Raw genomic sequence first — 13,551 nt, 5'->3', positions numbered from 1 at the left:
GTGTGAGTAAGATTAGCGACCCTAGTGGCCGACACAAACACCGGGCCCATTTAGGAGTGGCACTGCAGTGTCACGCAGGATGTCCCTTCCAAAAAACCCTCCCCAATCAGCACATGACGCAAAGAAAAAAAGAGGCGCAATGAGGTAGCTGACTGTGTGAGTAAGATTAGCGACCCTAGTGGCCGACACAAACACCGGGCCCATTTAGGAGTGGCACTGCAGTGTCACGCAGGATGTCCCTTCCAAAAAACCCTCCCCAATCAGCACATGACGCAAAGAAAAAAAGAGGCGCAATGAGGTAGCTGACTGTGTGAGTAAGATTAGCGACCCTAGTGGCCGACACAAACACCGGGCCCATTTAGGAGTGGCACTGCAGTGTCACGCAGGATGTCCCTTCCAAAAAACCCTCCCCAAACAGCACATGACGCAAAGAAAAATAAAAGAAAAAAGAGGTGCAAGATGGAATTGTCCTTGGGCCCTCCCACCCACCCTTATGTTGTATAAACAAAACAGGACATGCACACTTTAACCAACCCATCATTTCAGTGACAGGGTCTGCCACACGACTGTGACTGATATGACGGGTTGGTTTGGACCCCCCCCCAAAAAAGAAGCAATTAATCTCTCCTTGCACAAACTGGCTCTACAGAGGCAAGATGTCCACCTCATCATCACCCTCCGATATATCACCGTGTACATCCCCCTCCTCACAGATTATCAATTCGTCCCCACTGGAATCCACCATCTCAGCTCCCTGTGTACTTTGTGGAGGCAATTGCTGCTGGTCAATGTCTCCGCGGAGGAATTGATTATAATTCATTTTAATGAACATCATCTTCTCCACATTTTCTGGATGTAACCTCGTACGCCGATTGCTGACAAGGTGAGCGGCGGCACTAAACACTCTTTCGGAGTACACACTTGTGGGAGGGCAACTTAGGTAGAATAAAGCCAGTTTGTGCAATGGCCTCCAAATTGCCTCTTTTTCCTGCCAGTATAAGTATGGACTGTGTGACGTGCCTACTTGGATGCGGTCACTCATATAATCCTCCACCATTCTTTCAATGGTGAGAGAATCATATGCAGTGACAGTAGACGACATGTCCGTAATCGTTGTCAGGTCCTTCAGTCCGGACCAGATGTCAGCATCAGCAGTCGCTCCAGACTGCCCTGCATCACCGCCAGCGGGTGGGCTCGGAATTCTGAGCCTTTTCCTCGCACCCCCAGTTGCGGGAGAATGTGAAGGAGGAGATGTTGACAGGTCGCGTTCCGCTTGACTTGACAATTTTCTCACCAGCAGGTCTTTCAACCCCAGCAGACTTGTGTCTGCCGGAAAGAGAGATCCAAGGTAGGCTTTAAATCTAGGATCGAGCACGGTGGCCAAAATGTAGTGCTCTGATTTCAACAGATTGACCACCCGTGAATCCTTGTTAAGCGAATTAAGGGCTCCATCCACAAGTCCCACATGCCTAGCGGAATCGCTCCGTGTTAGCTCCTCCTTCAATGTCTCCAGCTTCGTCTGCAAAAGCCTGATGAGGGGAATGACCTGACTCAGGCTGGCAGTGTCTGAACTGACTTCACGTGTGGCAAGTTCAAAGGGCATCAGAACCTTGCACAACGTTGAAATCATTCTCCACTGCGCTTGAGACAGGTGCATTCCACCTCCTATATCGTGCTCAATTGTATAGGCTTGAATGGCCTTTTGCTGCTCCTCCAACCTCTGAAGCATATAGAGGGTTGAATTCCACCTCGTTACCACTTCTTGCTTCAGATGATGGCAGGGCAGGTTCAGTAGTTTTTGGTGGTGCTCCAGTCTTCTGTACGTGGTGCCTGTACGCCGAAAGTGTCTCGCAATTTTTCTGGCCACCAACAGCATCTCTTGCACGCCCCTGTCGTTTTTTAAATAATTCTGCACCACCAAATTCAAGGTATGTGCAAAACATGGGACGTGCTGGAATTTGCCCATATTTAATGCACACACAATATTGCTGGCGTTGTCCGATGCCACAAATCCACAGGAGAGTCCAATTGGGGTAAGCCATTCCGCGATGATCTTCCTCAGTTGCCGTAAGAGGTTTTCAGCTGTGTGCGTATTCTGGAAACCGGTGATACAAAGCGTAGCCTGCCTAGGAAAGAGTTGGCGTTTGCGAGATGCTGCTACTGGTGCCGCCGCTGCTGTTCTTGCGGCGGGAGTCCATACATCTACCCAGTGGGCTGTCACAGTCATATAGTCCTGACCCTGCCCTGCTCCACTTGTCCACATGTCTGTGGTTAAGTGGACATTGGGTACAACTGCATTTTTTAGGACACTGGTGAGTCTTTTTCTGACGTCCGTGTACATTCTCGGTATCGCCTGCCTAGAGAAGTGGAACCTAGATGGTATTTGGTAACGGGGGCACACTGCCTCAATAAATTGTCTAGTTCCCTGTGAACTAACGGCGGATACCGGACGCACGTCTAACACCAACATAGTTGTCAAGGCCTCAGTTATCCGCTTTGCAGCAGGATGACTGCTGTGATATTTCATCTTCCTCGCAAAGGACTGTTGAACAGTCAATTGCTTACTGGAAGTAGTACAAGTGGGCTTACGACTTCCCCTCTGGGATGACCATCGACTCCCAGCAGCAACAACAGCAGCGCCAGCAGCAGTAGGCGTTACACGCAAGGATGCATCGGAGGAATCCCAGGCAGGAGAGGACTCGTCAGAATTGCCAGTGACATTGCCTGCAGGACTATTGGCATTCCTGGGGAAGGAGGAAATTGACACTGAGGGAGTTGGTGGGGTGGTTTGCGTGAGCTTGGTTACAAGAGGAAGGGATTTACTGGTCAGTGGACTGCTTCCGCTGTCACCCAAAGTTTTTGAACTTGTCACTGACTTATTATGAATGCGCTGCAGGTGACGTATAAGGGAGGATGTTCCGAGGTGGTTAACGTCCTTACCCCTACTTATTACAGCTTGACAAAGGGAACACACGGCTTGACACCTGTTGTCCGCATTTCTGTTGAAATAGTTCCACACCGAAGAGCTGATTTTTTTGGTATTTTCACCAGGCATGTCAACGGCCATATTCCTCCCACGGACAACAGGTGTCTCCCCGGGTGCCTGACTTAAACAAACCACCTCACCATCAGAATCCTCCTGGTCAATTTCCTCCCCAGCGCCAGGAACACCCATATCCTCCTCATCCTGGTGTACTTCAACACTGACATCTTCAATCTGACTATCAGGAACTGGACTGCGGGTGCTCCTTCCAGCACTTGCAGGGGGCGTGCAAATGGTGGAAGGCGCATGCTCTTCACGTCCAGTGTTGGGAAGGTCAGGCATCGCAACCGACACAATTGGACTCTCCTTGTGGATTTGGGATTTCGAAGAACGCACAGTTCTTTGCGGTGCTACTGCTTTTGCCAGCTTGAGTCTTTTCATTTTTCTAGCGAGAGGCTGAGTGCCTCCATCCTCATGTGAAGCTGAACCACTAGCCATGAACATAGGCCAGGGCCTCAGCCGTTCCTTGCCACTCCGTGTGGTAAATGGCATATTGGCAAGTTTACGCTTCTCCTCCGACAATTTTATTTTAGGTTTTGGAGTCCTTTTTTTACTGATATTTGGTGTTTTGGATTTGACATGCTCTGTACTATGACATTGGGCATCGGCCTTGGCAGACGACGTTGCTGGCATTTCATCGTCTCGGCCATGACTAGTGGCAGCAGCTTCAGCACGAGGTGGAAGTGGATCTTGATCTTTCCCTAATTTTGGAACCTCAACATTTTTGTTCTCCATATTTTAATAGGCACAACTAAAAGGCACCTCAGGTAAACAATGGAGATGGATGGATACTAGTATACAATTATGGACGGACTGCCGAGTGCCGACACAGAGGTAGCTACAGCCGTGAACTACCGTACTGTGTCTGCTGCTAATATAGACTGGTTGATAAAGAGATGTCGTAGTATGTATGTATGAAGAAGAAAGAAAAAAAAACCACGGTTAGGTGGTATACAATTATGGACGGACTGCCGAGTGCCGACACAGAGGCAGCCACAGCCGTGAACTACCGTACTGTACTGTGTCTGCTGCTAATATAGACTGGTTGATAAAGAGATGTCGTAGTATGTATGTATGAAGAAGAAAGAAAAAAAAACCACGGGTAGGTGGTATACAATTATGGACGGACTGCCGAGTGCCGACACAGAGGTAGCCACAGCCGTGAACTACCGTACTGTACTGTGTCTGCTGCTAATATAGACTGGTTGATAAAGAGATGTAGTAGTATGTATGTATAAAGAAGAAAGAAAAAAAAACCACGGGTAGGTGGTATACAATTATGGACGGACTGCCGAGTGCCGACACAGAGGTAGCCACAGCCGTGAACTACCGTACTGTACTGTGTCTGCTGCTAATATAGACTGGTTGATAAAGAGATGTCGTAGTATGTATGTATGAAGAAGAAAGAAAAAAAAACCACGGTTAGGTGGTATACAATTATGGACGGACTGCCGAGTGCCGACACAGAGGTAGCCACAGCCGTGAACTACCGTACTGTACTGTGTCTGCTGCTAATATAGACTGGTTGATAAAGAGATGTCGTAGTATGTATGTATAAAGAAGAAAGAAAAAAAAAACACGGTTAGGTGGTATACAATTATGGACGGACTGACGAGTGCCGACACAGAGGTAGCCACAGCCGTGAACTACCGTACTGTACTGTGTCTGCTGCTAATATAGACTGGTTGATAAAGAGATGTCGTAGTATGTATGTATGAAGAAGAAAGAAAAAAAAACCACGGTTAGGTGGTATACAATTATGGACGGACTGCCGAGTGCCGACACAGAGGTAGCCACAGCCGTGAACTACCGTACTGTACTGTGTCTGCTGCTAATATAGACTGGTTGATAAAGAGATGTCGTAGTATGTATGTATAAAGAAGAAAGAAAAAAAAACCACGGTTAGGTGGTATACAATTATGGACGGACTGCCGAGTGCCGACACAGAGGTAGCCACAGCCGTGAACTACCGTACTGTACTGTGTCTGCTGCTAATATAGACTGGTTGATAAAGAGATGTAGTAGTATGTATGTATAAAGAAGAAAGAAAAAAAAACCACGGGTAGGTGGTATACAATTATGGATGGACTGCCGAGTGCCGACACAGAGGTAGCTACAGCCGTGAACTACCGTACTGTGTCTGCTGCGACTGGATGATAAATAATGATATAAAAAATATATATATATCACTACTGCAGCCGGACAGGTATATATATTATATAATGACGGACCTGCTGGACACTGTCTGTCAGCAGAATGAGTTTTTAATAGAATAAAAAAAAAAACACCACACAAGTGAAGTCACACGACGAGTGTTTAACTTTTTCAGGCAATCACAATATAGTATACTACTAACTATACTGGTGGTCAGTGTGGTCAGGTCACTGGTCAGTCACACTGGCAGTGGCACTCCTGCAGCAAAAGTGTGCACTGTTTAATTTTAATATAATATGTACTCCTGGCTCCTGCTATAACCTATAACTGGCACTGCAGTGCTCCCCAGTCTCCCCCACAATTATAAGCTGTGTGAGCTGAGCACAGTCAGATATATAATATATATACATAGATGATGCAGCACACTGGGCTGAGCAGTGCACACAGATATGGTATGTGACTGTCTTGTACTCCTGGCTCCTGCTATAACTGGCACTGCAGTGCTCCCCAGTCTCCCCCACAATTATAAGCTGTGTGAGCTGAGCACAGTCAGATATATAATATATACATAGATGATGCAGGCATGCAGCACACTGGGCTGAGCAGTGCACACAGATATGGTATGTGACTGAGTCACTGTGTGTACCGTTTTTTTCAGGCAGAGAACGGATATATTAAATAAAACAACTGCACTGCTGGTGGTCACTGTGGTCAGTCACTAAACTCTGCACTCTCTTCTACAGTATCAGCCTCAGGTCAATCTCTCTCTCTCTCTCCTAATCTAAATGGAGAGGACGCCAGCCACGTCCTCTCCCTATCAATCTCAATGCACGTGTGAAAATGGCGGCGACGCGCGGCTCCTTATATAGAATCCGAGTCTCGCGAGAATCCGACAGCGTCATGATGACGTTCGGGCGCGCTCGGGTTAACCGAGCAAGGCGGGAAGATCCGAGTCGCTCGGACCCGTGAAAAAAAACATGAAGTTCGTGCGGGTTCGGATTCAGAGAAACCGAACCCGCTCATCTCTAGTACAGTGTTGTATAATGTGTAGTGGCCACCCTTCAATAAGAAATGACATGAACCAGTGCACTACTGTGGTTGATAAAATAAATTATTGCACTCATAACATTAACTAGGCCACTATTATGGGGCATAAAATGACAACTGCTAGAGAGTTGTCTCTCTAGAAGCATTGGGAAATGTTGCTATGGGCCCCGCAAAGTTCTGGCTATACCAGATGGAAAAAAATGCTTTATTTTAATAATAAAGCATTTTTTTAGATCAATGGCATCTGCTATCACCATCCTCAGATAGAGCTAGCATAAGAGAACCTTTCATAACTATTAGGAAGATAGCTTCCACATGCTGCGCACGGGGAAGCTACTGCTGGAGAACCCCTGAGATGGCCATCTTGGTGATACCCACTGATGGCCACTTCTGCGATACCCACCGATGACCGATTACCATAATGGTAAATAGGGATCTTCTCCATTTGATAAATAGGCCCTTATAACTCTAGCGATTAATCTTATGGTCCCTCTTTTTAGAGCTTTACTTTAACGCATGTTTCCAGCTTTCAAAAGTCAGATCATAGTTGCACAAGCCTTTCTTATTACTTTCAATATTCTCTCCTCTATATACCCTTATTTAGCTATTACAACAATTAAAGGGACCATGTTTTTATTCCATCTTTTATACTTTAGGCTGGTATACACGGGAGAGATGTGTGCTGAGCGAACCGCTCAGCACACATCTCTCCCGCCGCTCAGCACAGCGCGATATGTGCTGAGCGATGCGGGGGAGGACGGGGGGCCGCTCATTTCACCCAGCGGGTGAAAAGAGCGACGTGCTAGATTGGCCTGCATGCAGGCTCAATCTAGCAGCGGCGATAGCGATGCGCGGACTATCGCTGTGGGGGGTACACACGAGTGATCTGTGCTTAAAATCTAAGCAATGTAGTCAGATTGCTTAGATTTTAAGCACGGATCTCTCTGTGAGTACCCCCCCTTAAATGTAAATAATACATAAATTGTTTCATGCTATGTTTCATGTTAAACTCAGAGGTAGAATCCACTACAAACTGTGACTAAATGGGGGTACAAGATGATGCGTTCTAACATTTTTTTCATGTGTTAAATGTGTGAAAAGCAGAAAAAAACAATAGCTACAGTAGGTGTGAACAAGCCCTGAGACACATGAACAAAACTTTTCTCTTTGATCCAGACTAATGCCGAAACAATGGCTTTGGACAAAAGGCAACGGCTGCTTGATAAGCAAATTCTGGAATGGCGTCAAAAGTACGAGGAGATTAATGGAGAACTAGAGGGTTCACAGAAAGAATGTCGCCTCTACGCCACAGACCTTTTTAAAATAAAAACTGCATTTGAAGAGACAAAAGAGCAGCTGACTTCACTAAAGCGGGAGAACAGAGCACTTCAAGGTGAGAATTGGAAATCACAAGGGCATTCATTCCGACTTGTTCGCTCGCTAGCTGCTTTTAGCAGCATTGCACACGCTAAGCCGCCGCCCTCTGGGAGTGTATCTTAGCATAGCAGAAAGATTAGCAGAATTGCGAATAGAAAATTCGTAGCATTTTCTGAGTAGCTCGAGACTAACTACTACATTGCGATCAGTTCAGTCAGTTTCGTTCCTGGTTTGACGTCACAAACACACCCAGCGTTCGGCCAGACACTCCCCCGTTTCTCCAGACACTCCCGCGTTTTTCCCTGAAACGCCTGCGTTTTTCCGCACAATCCCAAAAAACGGTCAATTTCCGCTCAGAAACACCCACTTCCTGTCAATCACTCACCGATCAGCAGAACGATGAAAAAACTTTGTTACGCCGTGAGTAAAATACCTAACTTTTGTGTAAAATAACTAAGCGCATGCTCTCTGCGAACCTTGCGCATGCGCAGTAAGCGACTAATCGCAGTATAGCGAAAATCGGCAACGAGCGAACAACTCGGAATGACCCCCAATATACAGTAATATCTTTTTCAATTGTGTCTTTTTTGTATATTGTGCTTTTTGCTTTATTCTTTAAAAAAATCCCTAGGCTTTGCTACCTGTTTGGTGGGAATCCCTCTTTTTCTGTGCTGTAGGAATCCTGATGAGCCAAAGTTGGCTGTGGTACATCAGGTCTGCTCCTTAACAGCACAGTTACGCATCATTAACCAGATCAGTGCCATGGCATGTGAAGGCTGACAATATTTACAATGATTTTCAAATGCCATTATGCTGCCTAACTAAATAATTAAAAGCTCCATAGGCGTATTCCTAAACATCATTAAAGCCGTATAACCGTTAAACCTCATTTTCTCAATGAAATCAGTACTTAACATGACCAACCTGTAACCATTACCATTTTGACCATTAATGATTAACTTAACCCTAAAATAGATGACACAGACACAAATAATTGACACTGACACATAAACGGCTTGGCTTAAAGGTCACAGCTATTTATTCCAAATGTGATTGACCTACTAGGTAAAGGTGATCAGGAGACGCTGCAATCTCAGTTCTAGCCTTGTCTATTGTCACGTCCTTCCTGCAATGAGGCACTAGCACCACAGGGACTCACCACACCTCATGGGCAGGGCCATCTTAACAGCAGTGTAGGCCCCTGGGCAAAGCAATTCACTGGGGCCTCTACCCATCCTCCAGCAGTAGGAGTGGCAGCAGCTTTGATGTGACGCGGGCGGTAGGTTGTGTTCTATCCTCTGCTCAGCATGTAATTTCTCAGTAATTTCTGCTAATTACTCCTTTACTGCACAGATCATGGGAGATGGGGCGGGAGGGAGAACACTAAACTGTAGAAGGGGGCATTGGGTTGAATGAAGGGGCCCCAGTACATGACTTCCAGGATTGTGGGAGTGTTTAATATGTAGAGGAGGGGTGGATAGTGGATTGGGCTTAATATTCATAATTTTCTGGTGGGAGGGCAGGTTACTTGACTGCAGATATCTCCAGTTCCTGGAAATAGATTTCTTAGCTTTCAATGGGATGAAAAAACTAGAGAGTCCCATCTTTCAGGAGGTACTGGGAACTTGGGGATCAGAGTTCAAGAGCCAGAGCAATCTACCGACGAATATGTAAAACTACATACCAGACGTGTGGAGCTGGAGCAGGGACCAGCTGCTGGAAGGATGATATCTCTGGTTCTGGACATAGTAGACACAAGCTGCATATGTCCACCAAAAGGGGAGAGTCCCAGATTTTGGAGTATACCCTCAGAAAAACTCTAAGTCAGACAGAACCCAAGATATCTGGCTGAGAAGAGCAATTAACAGGCTCGGATGGGAACCACTGCTTTGAAGTTGGATATCTCTTGTTCCCCAGGGATGATTTTTACAAATCTGGTACCCCTGGAAAACAGGGACCATCACTTATCAGCCTAGTGCCCTTATACTCCTGGGGCCATTGGGCAACTTGCCATTGAGCCCATACAAAAAGACGGCCCTGCTCATGGGCCAAGACTGAAACGCTCCCGCACAAAGGGCGTCCAGGTCCCCTGCACTGAGCAGGACAGACTCGACAAGTAATCAGAGGGTAGGTGACGACATTTTGTGCCACAGTAGGCCTCTGAGACTACAGCATAGGCAGGCGCCGAAGGCCCTGACACCGCCACCAAAAGGCAAGTCAATCCAAAAACGACAACAAATCTTTGATAAACAAACCAAGCCCCAAGGCATTAAGAGGCACTCCGATGGACCAAAAAGAGCCGAGCCGTATAAGCCCCTAGAAAACTATGCCAAACTACTGAACCACCAATGGACTGAACAAATTGATCACCGCCACGTAAACGTACATTGCGCACGCTACAAAGCCTTGCGCTTACGAGCGCCAGTAAAGACCAACCTCAGCACCACATATGACCCATAATCTGCACCGACGGGCAAAGCGCAGTGGCTGCCGACATTGCCGTCTGTATATGGACAACAACTACACACCTTGCAAGCGACCCAGATAGATGCCCCTTATATGAAGGACTAACCACTCAGGAACCCCCCACAGTCCATCAGAAAACAACAAACCCAGCAAGGCCTCACAACAAAGCCCCCGAACTCCAATCAAGTGCGCCCGGCACCCTCCTAAAAGCCATTCGGCCCTTCTAGCCAGCCCATGACGCTCGGCCCAAAAATATACGAATGGCCAACCAACCACACTGGCCCTGAGGAACCCTCTACAGCTGAAAATTAAACATACACCCAAAACCAGGAGTCACCGCCCCAAAACCAAGTTTTGAATAACAAACAATGGGGGTCATTCCGAGTTGTTCGCTCATTATTTTTTTCTTGCAACGGAGCGATTAGTCGCTAATGCGCATGCGCAATGTCCGCAGTGCGACTGCGCCAAGTAAATTTGCTATGCAGTTAGGTATTTTACTCACGGCATTACGAGGTTTTTTTCTTCGTTCTGGTGATCGTAATGTGATTGACAGAAAGTGGGTGTTTCTGGGCGGAAACTGGACGTTTTATGGGTGTGTGCGAAAAAAACGCTACCGTTTCTGGGAAAAACGCGGGAGTGGCTGGAGAAACGGAGGAGTGTCTGGGCGAACGCTGGGTGTGTTTGTGACGTCAAACCAGGAACGAAACTGACTGAACTGATCGCAGATGCCGAGTAAGTCTGGAGCTACTCAGAAACTGCTAAGAAGTGTCTATTCGCAATTCTGCTAATCTTTCGTTCGCAATTTTGATAAGCTAAGATTCACTCCCAGTAGGCGGCGGCTTAGCGTGTGCAAAGCTGCTAAAAGCAACTTGCGAGCTAACAACTCGGAATGACCCCCAATCACTCAACAGCATGCAAACTATAAAGCTGCAGGGAAATGGAAACAGAACCCGAGTAAGGGGGCAAAACAAAACAACCTCCTATGAACCAAAGGGGTCAAATCATGGCACCCAGGAGGAAAAATAAAAAGGCACCACGCACACCCTCAGTTGCCGAATGCTAACCATTCCGCAACTGAGAGGTAAACTATGTTTTTGGGTCACCGCAGGGATCGCAAAACTACAGCATATTGCCGCGCAAATATGACAGGTAAGCAGAGTATTTCCATCTACCATCGCTATGCAAGACACCCAATTACACCAAGCTGCCAAGAAGTCTCCCAGGTAGCAGGGTGAGAGTAGGCGGACCCACAGGCATGGGAGGGGCGGGATGCTGGGGGGCCACTGCAAAGAAGGCATGCAAGGTTGGGGGAGGGAAAGTAGCAAAAACAGAGAAAGGAGGGGCGGAAGTCCGGCCGGGCGACATAATGGAGGGGCCTGCTGATCCAGACAGGGAGGGGGGCATTACCCAATGCAAAGGTCCTGCATAAGGCATGGCCCAATAGGGAAAAAAACAAGGGCCAACAGAGGGAGGGGCCATGGAAGCACCCGGAGCTACCGAGGCAGTGGGATAAACTCCTAGTCACCTGCTGCAGTGCCTGGACCGGACCGACAGGGTGTAAACCGGCAGAACCCCCCGCTAACGACCATCCATGTGATATAGTGCAGAACACAAAGTGGGAACAAGCAAGCATCCCAAAGCTACTGAGGACGCATGCAGCATTAAACAAAAATAAGGTCTCCGGCCCGCTGCCCCCAGAGGGCCGGTGGCCGGACCTAAAATGTCAGCTGCATTGAAAATGGCTGGCACACACGCCGTACTAGTGGGCATCAGAGCCACCAATACGGGAGCCCCCAGACCAGACCCCAGCAAATACCCCGCCCCATCTTGAGCATGCCAAGTGGAGCAGCCGCAGCTACACCAGCGGGAGCCACGGCCGTGCGGCTCCCCTCTGGGACACAAACAGCAGCTGTAGCTGGGCAGTGAAGGAGCTGAACAACAGAGCTCTCACCGCCCAGGACAGCCACGGGCGGGAGGGTGTTTGTCACTAGGCCGCCGCCGAAACAGGCACCGGTGGTGCGGCTCGTGACGCCAAGGCGGAAGCAGCCGCCTGAAGGGGAGCATGGGCAGCCGCGGGAGACGATGGCACTGGCGGGGACCCCGCAATCGGGACACCACTGCAGGGGCCGAATCTGCTAAAGGGCGGGGGGGGGTCAGAGCGGTGAGTCCAATGAGGGAGGAGGGTATGGGTGGGGAGAAAGAAGAAACTTTAGAAAAGGGGGGAAACAAAAAGGAACAAGGAACAAAAGGAAGAAAGGGGAATAAAAAGAAATGAAATTAAATAGAGATAGGAAAGGGGAGAGCAGCCACAGGAAACTGAGAACATTGATACTCATCCAGCAGGGATGCACTCCAAATTAAAGCAAAAAGAGGCTGTCCTCATGACCAGCTTCTACTTAAATACCCTAACTGTGCCATCCCTTTCTTACACCCTATAGGCCAACCTAACTAGAGTGGCAGACACCCAAACCACTAAATTCAGCCCGGCAACAAGGCTATCACATTAACCAATAGGAAAACTCCTAGGATTCTTATACCTCCTCATTTCTATTCAGAAATTCGTCTGCTTTAAGATGTAGTGGTGGACTCTGGTTTGCAAGTTTAATCTTCCATTTGTGGATTCCATCAGGGGTACTTCAGGAGAGTAGAAGGAACTACGCATTAAAAAAAATAAATACAATGTAACTCCATTAAGATCTTATAGATTTGTGATTTACGGAAACAAGGGGTAAGCACTTGAGATTCTTCACAACATAACACAAAATTCTTAAGGCACTGTTTTTGTGCCTTTAGATGAGTAAGCGTTGCAGTGAACACCATGGCTAAGGATTATCTAGAGAACCTATTATTTGATAGATGTTTGGTTATTTTAGATTTGCATTCTCTAAAATATATATTCTGGGCCATAGAGCATTGTTACCTACAATAAACTCCTTCTGTAAATCAACCTGCCATCTCTATTGACATCTCTGATCAACACTCACCAAATTTCCAGCAGCTGCTGCATCTTTGTACAATGCCCACACGAACCCTTTGGCTCATAATGGGCAGGATGTATTAACATACATCGCCGCCCATCGCCGGTTACCGCAGCGATGTTGATCGCATATGTACTAACATATGCGATCAACATCGCGATGCGGTGACGGAGGCCCCCCGCGATACCTGTTAGGTGGTCTGCGGGGGGTCTCCGTCACCTCCATGGGGTCCCCACACAGGCTAGATGCCGGGAAGCAGCAGCAGGCTGCCCCCGGTGCCTCCTCCTCCCCCCTGCAGCCGGAAGGACGTCCGTCTGCGTTGCTAGGGGGAGGAGGAGATTACCTTCCGGGTCCAGGGCAGCCTGGAGGAAGGTAAGCTGGGGGGGAGGGGGGTCGGCGTCTGCGGCGGTGTCGACGGTGTCGGCGGGTTGCTTCTTTTACCGCATTTTTGCTTTAGTACATCCCGCCCAATGTGTAAAACTGGCC

The 13,551-nt window shown here is 47.9% G+C and overlaps 1 protein-coding gene across 1 annotated transcript in view; it reads left to right on the top strand.

Moving 5' to 3' along the window:
• The window catches only part of LOC135056040 (myosin-16-like), a 580,471-nt gene that overhangs the window by 331,234 nt on the left and 235,686 nt on the right, over positions 1–13,551 (top strand). Inside the window, exon 12 of the mRNA XM_063960763.1 lies at positions 7,421–7,637. Within this exon, the coding sequence (XP_063816833.1) occupies positions 7,421–7,637 (217 nt within the window). The remainder of the gene's footprint in view (positions 1–7,420; positions 7,638–13,551) is intronic.

The sequence above is a fragment of the Pseudophryne corroboree genome, chromosome 3 (assembly GCF_028390025.1).
Source record: "Pseudophryne corroboree isolate aPseCor3 chromosome 3, aPseCor3.hap2, whole genome shotgun sequence".
In the NCBI taxonomy this organism is placed as follows: domain Eukaryota; kingdom Metazoa; phylum Chordata; class Amphibia; order Anura; family Myobatrachidae; genus Pseudophryne; species Pseudophryne corroboree.
Note: the sequence above shows the minus strand (reverse complement) of the source record. Positions and strands in the feature narration are given on the sequence as shown.